This window comes from Leucopleurus acutus (genome assembly GCF_964270905.1).
Source record: "Leucopleurus acutus genome assembly, chromosome: 15".
Classification (NCBI taxonomy): domain Eukaryota; kingdom Metazoa; phylum Chordata; class Mammalia; order Artiodactyla; family Delphinidae; genus Leucopleurus; species Leucopleurus acutus.
In genome coordinates this window covers 7,943,962-7,967,003 of record NC_139157.1, presented here as the reverse complement: position 1 = coordinate 7,967,003, position 23,042 = coordinate 7,943,962, and the positions used below count along the sequence as shown (strand labels likewise).

Below are 23,042 nucleotides of genomic sequence, written 5' to 3'. Positions count from 1 at the left end.
GGATTTACCTTCTCATTTTCATTGTGCCTAGCTCAGTCAGTCACATAGTACGGGTTTAATAAAATATTTGAATAGCGGGATTAATAAAGCTTTGCTGAGTGGCACTCGCTTGATAGTTACATTTTTGCCTCCTCTATATTTCAAGTTCCTATATTGGCGCCGCCCTTCCTTATTGTAGGAAGCCCACGCTTGGGAAATAACATTGTCACACAAGGTTGTGAGAAGCTTTGCTGGGCAATGTTAGGGCCTCTGTTAGGGCTCTGCGATCTACTTCCGTAGGGCAAGAAAAGTGGGTTCCCATTCATCAATGATCCGAAATAACAGGGCTGTGCGGTGGCATTTACGGCACCTTAAGTCTAAGCCTTATTTTCCCCTCCCTAACGGTCGAGGGTGGGAAACGGTGACTCCAAGTTGGGAAGCACCCACATCGCGACCCAGAGCGCGCGCTGGGAGACACTGAGGCGGTGGCCGGGTCCCCGCCGTGGCAGCATCCGGGACGCAGGCCTCGAGCCCGCACCTGCGCCCGCGAGGCCGCCGCGCCGCTTCCTGCCCGGCGCGTGCAACGCTCACGTGACCGGGCCTGGGCGGAGCCCGGCGGGCGGGGATCACCTGAACAAGCGAGTCATGTGAGCTGGGCGGGGGAGGGGGCGGTGCCGCCCGGCGGTCACGTGACCGGTTCCGGGGCCGCAGCTGAGTCCAGACAAGCCGCGCGCCTCTCGGGCTCCTGCTCTGCTCCAGCTCCTCGCGCTCCTCTCCGCCTCCGCCTCCGCCCTGGCGGCGCAGCCATGTCCCGAACGCGGCCCCCGGCAGCCGCGCGCCGCTAGCTCCACTCCAGCCGCGCAGCCGGGGCCCGGCGCGATGGGGGCCGCTGCCGGCCGGAGCGCCCACCTGGGGCCCGCGCCCTCCGGCCGCCCGCCGCGCTCCCTGCTCCTGCTGCAGCTGCTGCTACTGGTCTGGGTCCCGGGGGCCGCGGGGACCCAGGGCGCCGAGTTCCCCGAGCTGTGCAGGTGGGTGGCCCGCCTGGGTGCAGGCTTCTGTCGCGCTGCCCCAGCGCGCGGCGGGCGGGGTGGGGGGCAGGGGCGCTCGGGGGAGGGGCCGGGGTCCCCGAGTCGCCTCTGGTCCGGGCTTGGGTCAGCCCGTCCCCGAGGGAAAGTTGCCCGCGTGGTGGCGGAGGATAAGAGACTGGGGGTCATGGGCGCGGGCGGGGGGCGCGGGGGCTCCGGCGGCCCGGCGCTGGCTGGGGTCCGTCGCCGGACCACTTGTGGCTGTCACTAAGTCCAGGGCGGCTTTGTGTGCGAGCGGCCGGCCGCCGCCACCCGCCCGGGTGACACACTGCGGCCACCTCACGCCCAGCGCTTGCCCTCTCAGCGGCGTGCCTGCGAAAGTTGGAGGACGCAGGAACTACCGCTCTGCATTGTTCCCACTCCACGTTTTCCTCAAAGTTCCACCAGCGGGGCTTTGGAGGGGGCCATTAGTGTGGAAAGACTCACCCGCACCAGTGGCCGTGGAGTTGGGGGGTTTTGGTTTCATTTGCTGATTGCTTTCCTCCATGTGGGTTTTCCATTTTTTCTTTAAAGTAGACTTTCTGCAGAAGGTGACTTTTTGGGTTTTTTTTTTTTTGGATCGGGGGAGTGGAGGGTGGTCATCCAGTATTGGCTTTCAAGACTTCACCCTTCACTTCTCCGAGCCTAACTTCCTGTCTAGTTGTTCACATGATGTCATTGTCTCCGGGTGGATTATTCTAGTGGAGTCTTTTGCTCTGGGAACCATGATTGTATAATCGCACGTCCCAATGAGGGCTGTTAGTGTCCTGCCATGGCCGGGAGTCCTGGGGCTGGGGAACTGCCAATTCCGAGAATTTTCTAACCAACTTTCTTTGGACTGTTTAGGATGATGGAAAGTACAACTTTTATTTATTTTTTAAACTTTGGTTAAAAAAAAAGGATGAAAAGTTCTGAAAGATGAGTGAACAGTCAAGTTATCCCTGGTGTTAGCAAGTTACTTCGCAGAATGAAGTGAGGTTTAGCCCACTTTGAGCTGAATTTTGAGTTTGTGGTGCCGTTTATGGGGTTCATATTCTTCCCTGGCATCAGAGATGGTCCTATTACCCTTGAATTCAGGACTTGGAGAGTGAGGCCGAGCTCACAATCGAAACGGAAAGGCCCGTATTCTTTCTTTTCCCTTTTTTGGAAAGGGGTAGCGAGGCGGGAGGGAGAGTTTACAGCACTTAAGTTAGTAGGCCAGTTAGCCGCCCTAAGATAGTAGTTACTCACGGAAGCCCCCGTTACAGAGAAAAGGGCCCTAGCTGACACAAGGTCAAGCTGCAACTGACCTTTAAAGGAGGAAGTTTGGAGTAATGGCTGCTGCGACAGAACGCATCCGTGAGAAGTTAGCTCAGCTGGGCTCGTGGTGTTGAAGTCTTGGTGTTGTTAGCAAATTGGAATTGATTTCTTAATAGTTGAGGTTAAAGTTGGCCTCGAGGGCAGACCCCTACTCCGCGGCTTCTGCGGGGGCCCTCACTTCTGCGTTAGGGTGGTATTGTCCCAGCGCCTGGAACCCGGTTTATGATCCTCATCTCCAGGTGGACTTCGGTCTCTTGGTCCAGTAGGAAATGGCCGTTGTATCTTGAAATGCTTCGCCTCATGGTCACACGTGGGCGTAACTTAGGAAATGCTCCATGGTGTTCTGAGGGGATATGCATTTAGCATGTGCCCTCTGAGGTCTTAGGAGAGCTTTCACGTTGGTTTAGGTCCTTTCTGCCAGCCTTCCTCAGGACCGCAGCCCCAGGCAGGTCACAGCTGGGCTTGTGCACATTTCTTTCCCGTTACTGCTCTGTGGTTTCTCCTTGAGACTTCCCCATAGCTGTGTTTAAAAATCTACACTTCAGACTCCCTACCTGCAAAGTGAATTCTTTCTATTTGTTCCTGTTTCAAATGGATTCCTTGGCTTAAATACTCATTAAGACTTGTTTCTTTTTTTTTTTTTTTTTTTTTTACCCTTGGGGAGGGGGTTTAAAAAAAATTGTTTTTCGTGAATGAGGTAACACTGGCTAAAAGTTCCTTAACTCTAGCGCATATTTGAATGGGAACATGGGCTGAACATCTTTTTAAATGCAGTTTGAAAAATTCTACCAAGTAGCCCCAAAGCCGGATGTTTTCAGCTGCCTTTTATTCCACCCCTGGGCGTCCACTTGTAAATAACTCCCCAGGTCTCACTGTGAAAAGCAGACTTCTGCTGTTACTGTTTGTGCAGCTTGTCGGTGGTAGCAGTCCCCATAGACACCGGGTCACGTTCCAAATGTTTGTAAATTGGTTGCTTGTAACGAGAAACATGTTTTTCCGTGGAAGACTCTCCTGTTCCTGGTGGTTTGGTGCCTGGCGCGGTTTCCAGATCCCCTCAGGCGCAGGTTTGGGGTGCCCGGATGCCACCCAGCATCAGCTAGAGCCCTGGCAGGCAGTTCTCGTGTCACTGGAAAAGGGAGTTGGATTTCTGGGAAAACCACCTCTCCTCCCAAGCCCAGCTCTCTAGAACCTGAGAGGGTACTTTTCACCTGCAGTCCCTTAGGACCAACACGAGGGAGGTCTGGGCCTGCTGCTTCAGGGTTGCCTGCAGGGCACCCGTGTGGCTCTGACCCCTCCTGGGGTGAGGGTGGTGGGCAGGGTGCTGTCCCCTTGCAGTTCGTTAATGGCGGGGATGAAGGCAACAGCGAAGCAACTGACTCAGCAGCAGCTTTCATATCTTTGTGTCTGTGGACAGAGCTGGGCAGTGAAAAGCAGGCACGACAAAGGCGAGTTTCCCAAAGTGTATCTGCGCTCTCGGCACTTTTAGCGCTTGTTCTTAGGAGAGCCTCGGTTGTGTGTTTTTTAAGCTTCACAAGGATTGACGCACCAGGTGAGTCCTGTGCTGTGCAAAAAGTCGGTGATTCTTAGCACTCACCTATTTCTCGGGAGGTGGTGTGTAGTAGAAAGAAAGCACTTGAATCCAGAGGCCAACGTGAGTGCCTGTGGGACTGGCACGCATGGAGGGACTGGCACGCATGGAGGGCCTGGGGCCCGAAGGAGTGCTGTGCTGGTGAGGGATGTCCAAAGGTCGCTGGGGCAGGACCCACGAGAACAAGAGGTGAGGGGGGCAGAGCGCAGCCATGCAGAGTCACCAGAGTGACTAGAAGGCCCTCCACTTGTCCACAGCTTTACTCTTTACTGTGTGAGATACATTTTGTAAAAGGCCATCTTACATATGTAATCGGTTAGTTTCCACCCTTTATTTTGGTGTTAACGTTCTCAATGAGTGCGGTTCTAACAGTTTGTACTAGTTATAAAGTAATGCTTTGGGCTGGCTTGATTTAGTTAGTTAAGTACCTTAAAATTTATTCAGAACAAGTTTTCCCCCAATTGTTTGGGTATAAATGCTGGAAAGTTTTTGTTACATTGAGGACAAGAGAATAATGAAGCCAGCTGGGAGTTGAGGTTGGTTTAGTTGATGTTTCTAAGGAGATATTTTTTTTCCCTGTGATTTTTCTGAAGGAATAGTGCTTATATGCCTAATTTAGGCCACATGTTGAACCTGGACCACATCCATTTGTGTATGTTTCTTGCAACAATAAGTGTGTGTAGCCCAGGATTGTTAATTAGGGGTATGTTAGACCGCATGCTTTAATTCTTAGAACAGCGTCCTGACAGATTCCCAGGAAATGAATTCCTGATTGGGCTTCATGTCTTTTATCAGTGTTTCACGGAGGGATTTTTAAAAGATGGGGTTGAGTAAAATAATTTAGATGTCTCATCTTTATTTTGATCTTGGCCTATAAAACTGTAGTGTGCTGGGCAGAGAGAATTCATGAGGGTCGAAGAACTGGGACTGATGGTGGAAAGTAGCTTGTTCCTTTGCAGATACTGTTCTTTTTCTCCTTTTTCTTTTCTCTTTCCTTTTTATTGTCCCAGCCACGAGCCCTCTTGGTAGTGCCCCCACTGGTCATGGAGGTGGAGGTAGCTGAGATCCAGTATACCTGTGGGTCCTTTGTATCTTCCTCATAGCTGGCTCATGACCAGTGAGGGACAGAGGCCTGAATTTATGCTAATGGTGTCTCCTCCCCTTTAATCCTGGCAGGGTGACACAGGATTCATTTATTCTCCAAGTATTCCTTAGGCATTTCTTAAGCAGAGGGGAAAACTGGGAAGGGCCAGAGCTGGAGTGGAGACACCACCAACTGAACAGATCCAGGAGACCGCTGGCTACGACTGCTCCCCCCAGGGAGGCAGCAACAAACGTCCTTTTCCCTTTAGTTTTGCTAATTTTATTTTATTTATTAAAAAAAATTTTTTTTACAGTTAAAAAAATTTTTTTATTTATTTATTTTTGGCTGCTTTGGGTCTCTGTTGCTGTGCACTGGCTTTCTTTAGATTCGGGGAGCAGGGGCTGCTCTTTGTTGCAGTGCGCGGGCTTCTCATTGTGGTGGCTTCTTTTGTGGAGCACGGGCTCTAGGCGTGGGCTTCAGTAGTTGTGGCACGCGGGCTCAGTAGTTGTGGCTCGCGGGCTCTAGAGCGCAGGCTCAGTAGTTGTGGCACACGGGCTTAGTTGCTCCACGGCATGTGGGATCTTCCCGGACCAGGGATCGAACCTGTGTCCACTGCATTGGCAGGTGGATTATTAACCACTGCGCCACCAGGGAAGTCCTGCAGTTTTAAATAATGTGTAGTCTTAGTTTTGATTTTCTTTTTGACCCAAGACTCATTTACATGTTACTAGTTTTTGGCTATTATGAAACAAAGCTGTTGTGCATATTTGTGTGTAAGATTTTGTGTGGACGTACGCTTTTTTTTTTTTTTTTTGGATACCTAGGAGTGGGATTGTTCAGTGAATGGGGAGTGAGTGAGTTGTCAAACTGACTTCCAAAGGGGTTGTCCATTTTGTATTCCCATCAGCAGTGTGAAAGTTCCAGTGTTTCTACATCCTTAACAACACTTGATCGTATCAGTCTTCTTAATTTTAGTCATCCTAGTGCGTGTCTAGTGGTACCTCAGTGTGGTTTTAATTTTCATATCCCTGCTGACTCGTGATGTTGGGCATCTTTTTCTGTATTTCTTGGGATGCCTAATGATGAACATCTTTCATGTGCTTATGGACCATTTGGATATCTTTTGTAGTGATTCTTTAAGAAAAATTGTTTTTGTTTTTCCCTCTCATCCCTTAACACACTTTTTTGGGGGTCATCTTACTGTGTTTTAAGAGTTCTTTATATATTATGGGTCAAGTCCTTTCTCACGTATGTATAATGTGTATTTTCTCCCAGTCTTTGGCTTGCTTTTTTATTTTCTTAATATATTCTTTGAAGAAAGGTTAGTTCTTAATTTTGATGGACTTCAATTTATCTTTTTTTTTTTTAATTGTTTGTGCTTTGTGTAGCCTAAGAAATCTTTGCCTGTACCAAGGTTTCTCAACCTCAGCACATTTGACATTTGGCCTGGATAAATCTTTGTTGTGGGGCCCGTCCTTAGCATTGATAAGAGCACCCCTGGTCTCACCCATTAGATGCCAGGAACAACCCTTCCCCCCATTTGTGACAAACAATAATGTCCTCAGACATTTTAAATGACCCCAGGGGGTGGGGAGGAGGCAAAATTACCTGCAGTTGAGAACAACTGGTCTACTCTTAAGGTCAAAAATATTCTCTCCTATGTTTGTTTCTGGAAGTTTTATAGTTTTAACTTTATGTTTAGCCCTGTGATCAATTTTGCTAGTTAATTTTTATGTGTGATGTGAGGAAAAGGTGAAATAGAAATAGATCCGTTTCTATTTCTTGATGTTTTATATAGGAGGCTTGCAACTGTGTTTTTAAGTGAGCTTGGGCTATAATTTTCTTTGCTGTACTATTCTTGCCTGAATTTAGTATAAAGAATGTTTGCTTTGTGGAGAGAGCCAGTTAGCTTTTAGTATTTTATATGCTGTGGAACAGTTTTTGTATAGGATGGACAATTTCTCTTCCTTAAATTTTGGTAGAACTCACTAGTAAAACTATCTGGGCCTGGTGCCTTTGTGGAGGTAGAATGTAGTGGAAGAGGAGTTTTGATTATGGTTTCCATTTCATCTACTTTGTTTATTAAGATTCTGTACTTTTTTTGAGCCAATTTTGATAATCTGTATTTTCTGAGGAAATTGTCATTTTAATTATGTATTCATATATAAATATGTAGCATGCTACATATTTGCTTTTGGAAATACTTTTTGAATCTGTAGGTACATTTTAAAAATTCCTGTTTTTTTTCCCCTTAACATATTTACTAAAGATTTTTCTACCCTTTTTTAGTCTTTTCAAAAGAACTAGCATTTTAATTAGTTAATTAATTTATAGTTGACTGCATCGGGTCTTCGTTGCTGTGCGCATGGGCTTTCTCTAGTTGCGGCGAGCGGGGGCCACTCGGTCGCGGTGTGCGGGCTTTTCGTGCGGTGGCTTCTCTTGTTGGGAAGCACAGGCTCTAGGTGCACAGGCTCAGTAGTTGTGCCTTGTGGGCTCAGTAGTTGTGGCTCACGGGCTCTAGAGTGCAGGCTCAGTAGTTATGGTGCACAGGCTTAGTTGCTCCGTGGCAAGTGGGATCTTCCCGGACCAGGGCTTGAACCTGTGTCCCCTGCATTGGCAGGTGGAGGTTAACCACTGCACCACCAGGGAAGCCCATAGCATTTTTTTTTTTTTTTTTTTGGTTCACCATCTCTGTCACCATTAAATCTTGATTTTATTAATTTCTGCTATTTCTAACTTCTACCTAATTTTTATTTTTTAAATTTGTTTAATTGAAGTATAGCTGATTTGCAATATTGTGTGAATTTCTGCTGTACAGCAAAGTGATTCAGTTATACATATATATTATTTTCCATTATGGTTTATTACAGGATATTGAATATAGTTTCCTGTGCCACACAGTAGGATCTTGTTGTTTATCCTCTTTTTTTCTAGTTCGAGTTGAAAGCTTAGATCTTTTAAATCAGTTTACATAACTGAGGGATGAATTTAAAGCTATGTGTTTCTTTGTCCTGAGTCCTATACTACTTAGGTTTTGATACGTAGTTTTTTCATCCTTCAGTTCTAAATATTTCCTTCTTGTACCCAAAAGTTCTAACTATTTAAACTTCCTGGGCCCACTATTTTTTAAAAATCTTTTCTTTCCCCAGGTAAATGGAATCCCCACCCCCACCCCACCCCCGCACTGTGGGCAGTAAATGTGGTGAAACTGTGGCCTAGCACCTAGTCAAGTTAATAGTGTTCTGTGTGTTTGGAAAAAATGTTCTCTGCTTGGGTCAGAGTTTCATTAATTGTGCTGTTCAGCCGTTCTTTATCATAACTTACATTTTGTTCTGCTTGGTTTCTCTTTTATACTTTGTATCTGACTACCACTTTGGTCAGGGTTCCAGAAGAATGTCTCGTGTTCTGGCTCCCAGGCCAGCAATTCTCCTGTTGTTCATAAGCTCTTCAACTTTCCTGTTTTTTAAAAAAATTCCAACAAGGTTTAGAGTTGATATATATTCACAGCTGCCTGTTCTTCATGGTTGCCACAGCTCTTCTCATCCCGTGGGAGATGCATTGTGAAGTCCTGCTCTGATTGCTCTATTAATTCTCTTTCCTTGGGCCCAGTTTCTTTGTTGGCATTTGTCATCTCATTTTCATGGTGTTGGTGCCCTCGTGACGACGGGTGCTTCTTGATCGTGCTCTTTGCAGTAAGCCTTCTCCAGGACATTTGTGGTCTCTTTTTGTGCAGCTGTGCAGGATCGAGCTGGGAGCAGTTGTTGGAGCTTGGCTGCAAGTTGCTGGGGGGAGACTGGGGGATGGGCAGGGCGTTCCTCTGGCTGGTGTGTCTGTGTGGCTGGTCTGAGGTGCTTTTCTGTCCTGAGTATCACGCTCAGCCCTGTTCCTGCTTGGAGACAGCTGCTGGATCTCTGTTGATTGCGGTCGGCAGGGTACAGTGAGGGCTGCCTGCAGGTGGGGTCGGGAGAGCCGGGTTCCTGTGCTGGTGTGGCAGATCACCTCTTTTCTCTGGATCTCCGTTTCCTCCTCAAGAGGGCTGAGAGTGGAGTTTTGGAAGTCAGCTGTCCAGCTTTTGAATGTGGACAGTTACCGATCTGCTGAGTTTTGGTTTCCTTCTGTGTCAGATCAGGGTGCTAATCATGTTTTTCGGGTGGTGTGAGAACCAGAGTGCGTTTAAGTGCCTGGCCATCCTCCGTGTTCATAAACGGTGGTGGCGGCAGTGATTGCTTTATTTCTATAGGTTAAGAGTCTCTGCGTTAGGTCAGTGATATTTTTAGCTGGTTACTCTGAACCCCCGGCTTCTCCGTTAGTGCCTAGGGCTTTCTGCCTCAACCAGAGGGCATTTCGTCTTTATCCATTCTAGCCATTGGCACTCCGTGTAAGAGTCCTTTTGAGAAAGAAACATCTCCATCATTTAAAAAAGCTTTAAAACCACTGGGCTGTGTGACTCTCAGGGTCCATTTTGCATCCAGAATTCTGTGGTTGCGAGGTATGTATCCTTCAGGATTCCTTTAGCTCTGAGTAGCAGAAAGCCCAACTCGAGTTCGCTTGCACAAGGAGGTGTAGGGTTGGGCGGGTGCCAGGTGCCATATGTCAGGCGGCCCCAGGCCCTTTCCTGCCGTTTTCTTGGCATCGCCCTCCTTCCTGTGGTGGCTGCATTAGTCCACCATCCAGGGGAGAAGAGAGAGCCTCCTTGTTTGTCTTTTGTAGGGGCCCTGGAGGCCCAGAGGACTAATGCACGGTGTCCGTGGTCAGAAGGGGCTCCCACCCCGGCTTCCCTGGAGGGGGTGGGTGCTGGGTTCCGGGGCGTTTGTTGTAGGTGGGGAGCGGGTGCAAGAATGCGGCCGGCGGGATGGATGTGAAAGCCCTTCGTCAGCTCCACTTTGCCGTACAACGTAAGAACCAGCTGCTGCTACTGGGGTTTTGAGGTGCCCGAAGCAGTGTGTCACATGCCTGTTTCTGTCCTTATGGTAACCAGCACGGGGAGGGGGGGCGGCCTGTGTGCAGGGTTGGGAGATCCCAGTCCCTCTAGTTTCTGGGAGCATGAAACTTGCCTTTCAGATCGACCAGAGACCTTCGCTGGGATTTTGCTGTTGCTTTTAGATCCTTTGGTGAACCTGCGGAGGGCAGCTTCCCCAGGGCGACGGAGCAGAGTCCTGCACGTGTCACTGCTCATTGGGGGCCAGGAGAGTTGCAGGAAATCAGAGGTTGTGAAAGTATCAATTCTAGTTTTGTTTCAGGATATGGAGGGGCCAGGGAAAGACGAAGGAATGTGGAAAGAGTGAAACGTGGCCTTTGCCGGTGGCAGCCTGGGAGGAGCTGTCTTTTATATCAGGGCCTTTGTGCTTTAATGCTGTAAATATCTTTCGCACATACGTGTGTGTGGTAATAAAACATGCGGAGCGCACACGGAGAGCTCATCCAGGGGTCGACAGCCCACTGGGTCTTGATTGTGTGTGACATTAATTTGTTACCATCTGTGTGATTCTCTAGTTGAAAACCAGTTAGACATTTAAAAAACACTGTTCTGTACTGAAAGCCACTCCCCAGCACTCCTGGCCTCTCACCCCTGGCCTGCAAACAGAAACCCAAACCACCAGCATGGACGTGCTGAAGGGGTGGCTTCCTAGAAGTGACAAGGGCGCGCCTCCCCTGAGCCACCTTGTGTGTCCTCTGAGGCCTCCCCACCTGCTGTCTGCCGGAGGAGTGTTACCACAATACAGAGTGAGAAGCCCACAAGGCGCTCTCTCTCTTCTGCCTTTTGAGGGTGGATCCTTTGCAGGGGGCCGTGTGAGTTAGACACTTGGGTGGATGGGCTGAGTGAGGCAGGGGAGAGGGTCTGTGGGTGGAGCTGTTTCATGGAGGGTGCACTGTCCCGGGGTCTTGCTGTAGGCGGAGACCTGCGCGTCTAACAGGGGAAGGGTGTTCTAGGCAGAGGGACCCACGTAGCAGTGCTCCGGCGAGGATGCTGGCTGACGTGGCTGGAACACCGTGAGCAAGGGAGAGGGTGGAAGGCAGGAATGTTTAGCAGAGGATTAGCTGGGGGCCAGGTCCCACAGGCCATCAAGATGACTCTGACAAAGAACGTATGTGTACGTATAACTGAATCACTTTGCCGTACAGCGGAAATTAACATTGTAAATCAACTAGACTTCAATAAAAAAATGAAAAAAAAATGTACAACTCTGGCTTTTATTCTGAGGGAGGCGGGAGCCTGGGAGGATTTTGGGCACAGGAGTGACCTAGAGGGGAAGCTGGTATTTCTGATGGACCAGGTAAGAAGTTATAACAGATTGGACCAGGGTTGTGGTGACAAGTGGTCAGATTGTGGATACTTTGAAGGTGGAGCTGATAGGATTTGCCCATGATTGGGTATGGGATGTAAGGAAAGAAGGAGAAAGGCGGACTCTTAGGTTTTTGGTCTGAGCATTCGAAAGGATGGAGTTCCCTTTTCAGAGGTGGGCAGGGTTGTGAGGAAAGCAGGTTTAGGGACTGCCTGGAGGGATTGGGTGGAGGTTGTGACAGTGTTCGCAGGTCATTCAGGGAAAGTGCTTGGGGAGGGGTGGGGGGATATAGTTGTTCTTTTAGATGAACGCAGGAAGGTGACCGCTGACGTGGCACTGTGCTTCCGGTCCCCAGCTGGGTGTTAGGGTTTCTGAGTTGTATGACCCCAGCATCTTGAAAGCAGAGTCTTCTCCTGTGACAACATCACTGGCCTTTGTGAAGAACTCCCCCCAGAGAATGGCTTCATCAGTATCGCAAGCTAACCAGCTGAGCTGACTGCCTGGAAATTAGGAAGGCAGACTTCCTCTTGTACTGAGGGCTCTGAAGGAAGGGTACCAGATCTGGGAGGGTTTGGGGGACATTGGTGATGGCGTATGAGGGGACCGAGCCTTAAGGTTTGATATCTTTGCTGTGGGCTGGGTTGACGTTAAAGGCAGTTGAATTCCGACATCCATATAATTAAGGAGGGGTTTAGGCTGGAATTCAACCCTTCTTTCTGCATTTGAGGAACAAAGTATGAGAGCATCTAGATTTTAAAAAGGTCCTCAGCGAGCAGGGTTTCGGGTTGAAATCCTGGCCTGCATCCTGGTACCTTAGAGTTGATGGGAGGAAAAATACGGCAGGTGTAGCAGAGGCAGGACAGGCGGTCCTTCGTGGTAGATTTCTGTTGTGGAGGGCCGTGCCGATTTACTAAGAAGCCCAGCCTTGCAGTGCGGTGAAACCTCTTGAGGGAGAGTGTGACCTATCCTTTTCCACAAGGTTCCGATTCATCGGACCTCTGTTCTGGTGGCAGCTGGTGGCTGCATGGTGCAGGCTTGGGTGCTCCCAAGTGCCTGTTCTGTCTTCTGAGACGTCCCAGGAGGTGGCTGGTGTGTGCGCAGATCTCTGTGTGTGTGAGCGCGTGTGTGTTCAGAGCCCCCGGTCTCTGTCTTGAGCTGCTCCTGGAGATGGCCCCCAAACAAGGGTCTGCCCCCCCCTTTCCGTCTCCTCTCCAGGGCCTGGCAGTGTCGTGTGACAGTCCTTTAGGATGGACTCAGCAAGGTAAGTCGGTGAACTCAGTTTTTAGGCAGTCTGAGTCCTGCTGTTGATCCAGGTGAGAGCTTAGATTGTAAGAGTCTCAAAAGCTTCACGTTCCCAGTCTTGATTTTCCTCGCTGTGGCTGTGAGGTAGACAACTTTGTAGACTGGAAAGGCGGGGCTCACAGAGCTTAAGTGTGTCCCACAGGGCTGGTCAGGGCGGGGCAGGATTCAGGCCCAGGTGTGTGGGCTCCTTCCCCTGCTGCCCTGGCACCTTTCTGGGGGAGCTTGCCTCTCGTTCTCGTGACCTCTCCCGGTCACTCACTCACGATGCCGGTTTTAAAAGCATCCCTGCCAACCCCCTGGTGCCTCGGGCCCTAACGCTGACTTAGAGCCTCGCCTCCAGCGGATCCCTCTCCAGACACTGGCTTCCTGCTCCTAGACCCTGCGTAACTACCAGGGAAAACCAGAGACTAAAGTCTGGCATTTCCTTGCTTTTTTTTTTGCTGGCTCCATATCTTTATCCACAGCTTTGTGGGTTTCTTAGAATAGGAAGTGAAGTACTTCCTATATAAGCGTTGGCCATGATGCTGTGTCAGGCTCATGTGTCCCCCGGCCTTCAGATCAGGGTGCGTATTTACTGTGTCAGATCAGATTTTTCTCTCTTAGTGTCAGCAGCAAAAAGTTATCGACAACAGTGGTTACATTATGCTCTTGACATTTCTGCTGCAAATGTCCGTTTTGGAAACCCTGCCTCTTTCCATGACCTCCTTTCCCTCTGCCATTTCCCACCACTCCCTCCCCTCTTCCTATTTTAGGAGACTGTTGCAGATTTTGAAGGTTGGTGGTCTGGAGGTATGAGCTGAGAAACTATCTGATGATGATAAGGGGCAGTAGTGAGCCAAATGTTTCCTGAATGTTCTGTTAGAGGACTTGGATGCAGGCCAGAAGCAGAGAAATCTTTTTTGATGTTCAGGTTGCAAAGACTTTGCATTCCCCTCATCCCCCAAATTTGGTATTCGCTGCTCACTCTAGATTCAGAAAAACATTCCCTCTAGCCAGTGACCATGCTATGTGGGTTTAGCTTGTATATCTTTTTTTTTTTTAAAAAGGAAGCCAAATTATGGATTCGTACATGCTTACTAACTTTGTTACTGATTACATCGTACCTCTATCCTGCTTTATGTACCAATGATTGTAGGCCGGTAATCAAGTGTTTAACAGCCACATGGCCATTACCATAACCCCAAGACTCATGGCGAGTGGGGGAACTAAGATTTCAAAAGAGTGTGGCCGTGTGGCCACATGTGAGTAAAGGACAGAATGAAGGTTCATGGAGCTGTTTTGGAGGGAAGGGACTCAGTTTTCTTCTTTAAAATATTTTAAAAACTTTAAAAAATTATTAGTATTTTTGGCCACACCACGTGGCTTGTGGGATCTTAGTTCCCTGACCAGGGGTCGAACCCACGCCCCCTGCAGTGGAGGCTTGGAGTCTTAACCACTGGACCACTGGGGGAAGTCCCAGGGACTCGGTTTTCTAAGATTTTTTTTTTTCTTTTCTTTAAGGGGTTGGGCATACCATACGTTTTATAGTGGGACTTTATATACTTCGTTTTAGATGTTAGCTCTTTTAAAAATTTAGAAAGAACCGCAAATTATATTTGCAAGGTGTTGCAGTTTTGCAGGTATTCAGTGATGATAATATATGAAAACTTGAGAGGTGTCACATTAAGACACCAGTGTCACATAGTTGAGAATAATTGTCCAGTTGTAGCCTTCTGGCTTTTTTTTTTTTTTTTTTTTTTTTTGCGGTACGCGGGCCTCTCGCTGTTGTGGCCTCTCCCGTTGCGGAGCACAGGCTCCGGACGCGCAGGCTCAGCGGCCACGGCTCACGGGCCCAGCCGCTCCGCGGCATGTGGGATCTTTCCGGACCGGGGCACGAACCCGTGTCCCCTGCATCGGCAGGCGGACTCTCAACCACTGTGCCACCAGGGAAGCCTGGCTTTTTCTTTTGACTGGTCTCTTTTGGACAGACGTTTGCACCGCATTCAGTGGAGACGGCTTTGTGTTTCTCTTCATGACGCTTTCTGATCTCTAGGCACTTGTGATAGCCAGTTAGATTTGCTTCTTCCTTGCTACCTCTAGCTTGGTCCCGTTTTGACCAGGTTGCGTTCTCAATGTGCCATTTGCCGAACAGGACTGGGAAAGTAGAAATGCCTTCCTGCCTCTGGGTTGGTTGACACAAGTACGCTACTTGTGTACTTCCTTCTAATTGGTGATGTGCCAACACCTTTCAGGATATTATGAAATGTAAACCAAATGAGGTTAAAATGGAACCTCTGTGCCACCGAATAGACGCAGACTGACTGCCATCGTCCAGGGTAGTTTCGGCAGAAGGGGTGGCATTACAGTCAGGGGCAGATGGTCTCAAGTTTTCTTTCAAGGGAACGACAGCCTGTGTGCTCACCTTACACAATGAGATGAATTGTCCACCTCCAGGGCATATCTCAGCCACAGAATTCATTTTATTTTTGTATTTTTTAACATAATTAATGAATTAATGAATTTTGGCTGAGCTGGGTCTTTAGTTGGGGGATGCGGGCTTCTTAGTTGTGACGTGCATGTGGGATCTAGTTCCCTGACCAGGGATCGAACCTGGGCCCCCTGCATCGGGAGCGTGGACCACCAGGGAAGTCTCCAGAATTCACTTTAGAATCAGATATTATCTCCTAAAGTCATTTGCCTTGTGTGCGACTTCTGTCCTCTCCCCTGTTCCCTGCTGGCTCGCTGGTTCGATTGCAGAATGTTTCCCAGTTACTGATGACGCTGTTGGACTCTTGGCTGAGGTTTTCGGAGGGCAGCTTTCTGCTGAGCTAAGGAGTCATTTTAAAGGAGGGTGTGCATCTGAGGCGGGGAAAACAATACAGATGTGTTCCTCCTTAGTGGAATCCTCAACCGGCCTGGATACAAAAGTGAGGTGAGCGCAGCCCATGGGGAGGAGGGGGCTGAGGGAATTGATATTCTTTCCATGGAAACCAGTTGGGTGTGGGAAATAGGTTGCTGAAGGCAGTGCCTCTGGTGTGTGGCAATTCAGACTGTGCAAAAGAGGAAGCAGAACTGGACGGGATGGGGGGGAAATAGTAGCAGAAGTTGAAAACTTAGGCAAGAACTTGAGCTCAGAAAAGTGTCTCATCTGTTGATCAGTTTCACATAGGGTAGCCTGGATCTTCACAAAGTTCACAGCCTCTCTCTTCTCTTGTTGTGGAGCATGGGCTGTAGACACACAGGCGTCAGTAGTTGCAGCACGTGGGCTCAGTAGTTGTGGCTCACGGGCTCTAGAGCATAGGCTCAGTAGTTGTGGCTCGCGGGCTCTAGAGCGCAGGCTCAGTAGTTGTGGTGCACGGCCTTAGTTGCTCCACGTCATGTGGTATCTTCCTGGATCAGGGCTCGAACCCGTGTCCCCTGCATTGACAGGCGGATTCTTAACCACTGTGCCGCCAGAGAAGCCCCTGGATCTGCCATTTTAGGGGCATCTATTGTGACAAGATTTAAATTGTAAAGTTTCCTGGAATGGTTTGCCAGCTTCAGTGTTATAATTGAAAGTAAATATTTTCTGAAAAGTTAAAAAAAAAAAAACGTAAAAAAATTGAAAGTAAATGAGGCAGTTTACCTTAGTGTAAGCGCTGGCCCGTGGGGCTGAGACAGGCCTGGCATAAGCCTGGCCTTGTCATTTCATACTTGGGTGATGTTGGGCAAGGAGCTTCAAGTCTCTGAGCCTTGGAGTCTCTGGCTCTGAAGCAGAGGAGTTCAGGAGAGTTGATTAATGGCGTGAGGTGATTGGGTGGCTTGCTGAGTGGCTGTCAGGGCCTGTGGTTGAGAGTTTGCTGTGACGCGTTCTTAGTTCACTGACCGGCTTCCTTCCCAACCTGCCAGCATATATTGATTCTGTCCATATATATGTCCATATGTCATTCTGGGGCAGAGGACACTCCTGTCCAGAGCCACGGGGCAGTTGGGGATGCCAGACACCTAAGAAGATCTAGTGATGGGTGGTGGGAAATGCCAGGAGGGCTGGCATCAGAGCTAAGGATGCAGCAGGGACTAGCCCACGTGGTCCGGGGGGCATTGCATGTGTACCCGTGTGTCTAATCGTCAGGTTTGCTTTGAAATGAATTTGGAGTTTTTAAGAGGGCGAGGGGGACATTGGCTAGCAGCATGTTATACTCTGGAAAATGAGGTAAGAATGGCAAGGATTTTGCTTGCTTTTGCTGATTTTCGAAGCCAGGGTTCTAACACAGGTGGTTTTGTGTCCGGAGGAACATTTCTAACCGGGATTAGGCTGCCTCCTCAGAGGATATGAACTGAATTTTGCAAGACTTGGAAGTGGGTGGGGCTTCTGGGTGATGCTCCCCGGGGACCACCCGCTTCCTCCAGCCTTCGTGGTTCTTCTGCTCCACCTCTTTGCATCCCTGTTTCTCACAGATGAGATGGAGGACAGCAGAGAACCACGGTGTCTTTTAGAAGACTTGACCTGATATGAGTGTCAGAGTTTCATGAAAATGCCCACTGGGCTTTCATACCTATCCTGCCGCAGGAGATGCTTGTAGCGCAGATGTATTTAAAACATTCGTGTGTGTGTGTGTGTGTGTGTGTGTGTGTGTATCTCTGAACGAAGACTACATTTCCACACAACTTGCAGGTATTTTATTCCACCATTTGTTTCCTGCTAAAAGTTTAAAATGTTAATATTACAGCTTAGTTTTCTCTTTGGTCTAATATGTTGGTCTCATTTTTTTCCTGTTAGATTTTTTTCCCTCTTTATTTGTGTAAGTCCAAATAGCTTAGTTTAGAATATAGACTTCCCTGGGAATCTCAGCTGAACGGTCTCAGTTGCTTGGCTCTTAAATAAATCATACTGTTGGGTTTCCTCATTTTGGCTGTACATGTTCACTTTATCGCAGAGAATTTTCTAGTGGAAAACTTTTGGACAAAAGATTATTATTCATTAAATGTATCATTAAATGTTATTTAGTCTCTGAACTTTTATTTCTGAAGCCATTCTCTGGTTCTAGAATATTATCATGGTGCTTTAAAACTTTAGCATAAATTTAACGAATGGTTTCAGCCTAGGCCATTCTGGTAATGTGGCCTTCAATCTGGCCAGGAGTGTAGGATCATCTAGTTCCAAACATGTAATTTTCTTAAAAAGTGCTATCAGATATTTCTGTGATTTTCAAGTTTAATGAAGTCATCTTTAAAAAATATTTCCTCCTAGTGAAAGCTTATCTAGATGACACTTGAATCTAACTGGGGGCATAGCAGGATACACTGTAGTTTTGGGAGTATGCTCCATGAGTTTTCAGATCGATGATTTCAACGGAGTGATTATCCCTGAGCTCCTGTTGATACAAGGCACTGGGCATGTGTATCTGTTTTAAAGCAAAACGCGTCCATTGGAATCCAAGCGTTTCAAGCCCTGACAGCCTGCAGATGCCATTTCTCCAGTTTTAAGGGAGATGACTAAGGACTCTTTGCCCAGGTGCTGCAGTTTGGATTTGTGAGTTGCTGCCCTGTGGTGCGTGGTTAAATGAAAGTCCTGAAGAAACCCAGCACTCACGTACTTTCGCAGGGTCCTCACCCCTTAATCTGATAACCGCTTATCATTTTTTTTTTTTTTTTGCAGTACGTGGGCCTCTCACTGTTGCGGCCTCTCCCGTTGCGGAGCACAGGCTCCGGACGCGCAGGCTCAGCGGCCATGGCTCACGGGTCCAGCCGCTCCGCCGCATGTGGGATCTTCCTGGACTGGGGCACGAACCCATGTCCCCTGCATCGGCAGGCAGACTCTCAACCACTGCGCCACCAGGGAGGCCCACCGCCTATCATTTTGATAAATCTTGACAGAAAGCAAATATGATGAGATACAAATAGAGAAAAGAAATATAGTTGACTAGAGCAACGTCTTTCTTTCTAGGAACGCTGCTTTCCAGATAATCAGGACAACATCCCGCATTTTACTCTTTTCCATCTCTTTTCTGCTCCACAAACACAGGCACTTTCCATCTAGCTTATTTAACTATCACCTCTGCAAAAACAGCAGTGGGTTTCTGTTTTAAGAAAAGCGTAGCATTTTCAGTAACCACATGGATGTGTTTGGAGTTGATTCCTACTCATTCACTCATTCTCAAATACCTTCACACACCTCTCATGTTCTTAGGATTCTGGAACACTTTAATGATGCCATTGCTTTAAATTTGGCTTTAAATCTGATGTCTGCTATGCTGGAAAAACTTAGGGGTCCTGAGTAAGAGATTCACGATTTTCCTTAATTAACTATAATTAATAGAAAAGTTTACTAATACTCTGCACATGAAAACCCTAGCTTAAATTTTTAAGGAAAGATCCGCAGAGTGGGTCTTTGAGTGGCCTTTCTTTGCTTCAAGTACAAAATCAAAACTGCTTCCTTTAATCTGTGTGACCAGGTGTCCCCATCTCCTGGGCGTCATCTTCTCCTGGTCTGTCTATCCACCTTGCTCCAGCCACAGGGCCTTCCTTTCTTTTCCATCCACATGCTGAGTTTATTCCTGCCTCAGGACCTCAAAAGGGCTGGTAAGTCTGCTGGATATTCTGCCCACCACATCTCCCCCGGGTTGCTCTTTGTCATTCAAGCCCCAGGGTGAGTATGATCTCAAAAGACTTCCGCAACGACATTAAGTAACTACTCGGTCATTTCCTATCACATTCTGCTATTTTGTTTTCGTAAAAGCATGCTGGTGTTAGGAGATGGACTTTTCCTGTGTATTTCTTTACCTGTTTATTTTCTGTCCTCCCCTGGAATATACACTCCGGGAGGGCAGGGGTTTTTTGGTCTGATTGTTGTTTGATCATCGCTGTACTCCTCACTAAGTACTTAAGAAAATATCTTGTGAAGCGAAATGAATGAAGGTTAGTGAAGGTCAAAAGAAACAGGCCTTGATGGCTGATTTTCTCGTGCCTGGTATTATTTGGGTCATTTTCTCGGGCCGTGTAACTCTCCTGACTCTGGGAGGTATCTCTAAGGTGTTACGGATGAAGAAGCTGCGTTCAGTGGTAACTGCTTTTGAGCCCAGCTGGGCCCTCACCAGAGCAGCCCAGCCTGTTTTTCAGGTTTCTTGTACTTCAGAGGCTGTCAGAACTCCCAGGGGAGCATTCTGCAGCCCTGCCTGCGTGCTGACTGTGCCCAGGTCCTTGGCTTCCTAGCAGGTGGAATTGATGGGTCCCCAGACCTGGGTTCAGGAGAATGCTTGGCTCCTTGCCTGCCAGTAACCCTGGGTTAGGGCTCCTCCATTGCTGGGCGGGGCTCTGGGGAGGCGGGCTCTGGTCAGGGAGGGGTGTGTTGCCTGGTGTTTTGTCTCCGCGGTGGTAAGTGGACTCCTGGGGGAGTGCATTCTCTCATCCAGCTGGTACTGCTTTGGGTACTCCTGACACACACACAGGCTCTTAGGGTTTAGCAACCTCAGGGTCTCACACCCAGGCCCTCCACAATTCCGGGATAGGCCTAGCCGAAGCAAGTCTGATTTGATTTATCTTCCTTTCAACAATACTGTTGCATGAATGTATCCTTGCGTTTTGCGGGGAACTTTTTATTTTCTTTCCTCATTTCCTGTCTACCCTTGCTGAGGAAGTTTTACAAAATGGACACAACATTTTCCCTGGGAAGAGTGGAGAATTGAGAATAGTTTTTATGACAGGACTGACAGAGCATTATCGTTGACCCTTGAACAGTGTGGGTGTTAGGAGTGCCACTCCCCTACCCTGCCCACCCCCGTCGAAAATTCGCATATAACTTTACAGTTCGCCCTCTGTATCCGCAGTTTGCTTCTGTGGATTCAGCCAACCGTGGATCATGTAGTTCGGTATATGGCAGTACAGTACTTAGGGGAAAAAATACACATATTAAGTGGACCCATGCAGTTCAAACCCATGTTGTTCAAGGGTCAACTGTGTTTTGTCCCAAGTGTGCATTTTGGTTCATGGGCAGTTTGCTCAATATCTACTTTGCCAGAGATTTGAACAGACAGCAAGTTTTTTTTTTTTTTTTGCGGTACGCAGGCCTCTCACTGATGTGGCCTCTCCCGTTGCGGAGCACAGGCTCCGGATGCGCAGGCTCAGCGGCCATGGCTCACGGGCCCAGCCGCTCCGTGGCATGTGGGATCTTCCCAGACCGGGGCACGAACCCGTGTCCCCTGCATCGGCAGGCGGACTCTCAACCACTGCGCCACCAGGGAAGCCCTAGACAGCAAGTTTTAATGCATGTAAAATGCTGGATAACACTGAATCAACCTAAAGTAAATTTTGTCTGACTTTGGATCAGTTGCCTCATGGCACAGCTTCACCTTGTCAGTTCAGATCTGAACTGTAGCTGCAAAAAGTAAAACCAGAGCTAGAACTGTCTTTCATGCCATAACTAGTTTTTAACTAAGATGAAGTTAAAAACAATCATCTGGCTTTTCAGCATTCCAGTGTGATTGGAAAGGTCACTATCTTAAAATTCAACATGATTCTTGAGCAATGACTTAGACATCTGAGCTGCTATTCTTAAATTAATGGTAGAATTTTAAGTATTTCAATGTTCATGGAGTCTTGAGGCTGCTTCAGGGCGGATTGAACCAGAGTGAGGTGGTATTTAGCGGTTTCTGCCCTGGCTTCTATTCAACTTAACATAGTTTGACTTTAGTATTTTTGGCTAATGAAAGTGTATCTTCTGGGTTATGGTAATCTTAAGCAACTGTGGCTTGAATATGAAACTAGAGAGAAGTTTAATTATTGGCAGATCAGTGACAGTGACAAATTGCTTTTCTTCCTTTCTAGTTATACATGGGAAGCTGTTGATACCAGAAATAACATGCTTTATAAAATCAGCATCTGTGGAAATGTGAATATTGCCCAGTGTGGAACATCAAGTGCTGTTTGTATGCACGACTTGAAGACAAACAGCTTTCGTTCCGTGGGTAAGTAAAACTACCCTTAAATTACTGGATGTGCAGGATCCCAATTTTGCAAAAATGACTCTATGTATATACAGCTGTCTATACAATTATATATGCTTATGATACATAATATACATTTTATGCTTTATAGGAGTTAAAAGTGGTAACAATTTAAACGTCCAATTTGAGACCAGATTAGGTTACTCCCATCTAGCGGATACTATGCAATCATTGTGAAGAATTACGCACGTTTGTGTTTATTGATACAGAAGGATGTTTTCTCCATGGATCTGCCTCCTCATGTTTTTCTTAAACCCCGTCCTTACTTTTCTCCCCGCTTCACCTCATTTCCTCTGGTACCTAGATCCCTTCCCCCTTGTATCTGTCCGCCTTCTTCTGTGGTGGTTTGAGTCTCAGGCAGTCTGTATTCACATGGGGTCAAAGACGGTCACTGGTTTTGGGCTTACACTAAAAATTAAATAGTCCTAAGGACTGCCCATCCCAGAGGAAAAAGCACAAACCTTTCTCTCCTAGGTAGGGCTCATTTCATTTCCCCCAAAGCCCTCTTTTTTTGGTCAGTATCCCTTTCCTTTGGCAGGGTAATCCAAGTGCTTGACAGCCCTACCAAGTTACATGGAGTGGGAAAGGGGCAGATGCCTAAAGAGATACCGTAGGGCAGACATAAAGGCAGCCAGTGCCATCCTTGGATGTGATGTCATGGATGTCGGTGGGTGGTGACCTTTTGACCAAGGCGTTTTCAATGGTGAGGTCTGATGGTGAGGGTCAGTCATGAAGTGGAGAACAGCGTGTGACCGGGGACAGTGTAGCAGTGAGAAGAGGGAACTCAGTAGGTTTTTGGAGTTGGGAGGGGCGGCTTACTTTGGTAGCTCCATCTCTCATCTTGAATGGAAATTCCTAAGCACAGTTAAAAAGGGCTTTTTAGAAAGTAATGGTTTAGAGTAAGAAGAGCGAGGTCTGGGAGGTCTCCTGGTCAGGTCCAGCGTGTGTTTGATTTCCCTCTTCCAGCACGGAGACGGTTTAGATTGAAAACACTGGTAAGAGGGATTTGAGGCCCTGGGTAGAGATCTGAGAAAGCACCAGGTTGTTCTGAATTCTTGGACCAAATTTTATTACTTTGTGATATACTTAAAAAACTTGGAAATGAGATCACCAGTTTCCTGGTTGGGATCTTTTGACCATTCAGAGAGAGAGGCCACAAGTGGGCCTGTTGGCCAGTGTTACTTAGGTTTTCAGAAAGAGGAAAAGTAGTTTTCCTCTTGACTGTATTATAATACTGGCTTAGCATTTTTGGGTAATGAAAGTGTGTCTTCTAGTTTGTGGTAGTGCAGTATAGTGTAATGTAACGTAGATGTATACCAGATGCACACAAGTCACTAGGAGGGTGATTTGTGAGGTTGGCACAAAATTTGAGAATGACCAAGTCAGGTCGGCTTTGAAAGCCAGGCAGGAGAGTTGATATTTTCTGGGGTAGGTAGTGGATCTGTTATAGGTTCTTTGTGATGATAATGGGGGAGGTAATCT

The 23,042-nt window shown here is 47.8% G+C and overlaps 1 protein-coding gene across 1 annotated transcript in view; it reads left to right on the top strand.

Moving 5' to 3' along the window:
• Positions 1 to 704: 704 nt before the first annotated feature.
• Positions 705 to 23,042, top strand: part of IGF2R (insulin like growth factor 2 receptor) — a 109,658-nt gene continuing 87,320 nt past the window's right edge. The window contains exons 1-2 of the mRNA XM_082855862.1: positions 705 to 1,007; positions 21,382 to 21,521. Coding sequence (XP_082711988.1) covers positions 859 to 1,007; positions 21,382 to 21,521 — 289 coding nt within the window. The 5' untranslated portion in view covers positions 705 to 858. The remainder of the gene's footprint in view (positions 1,008 to 21,381; positions 21,522 to 23,042) is intronic.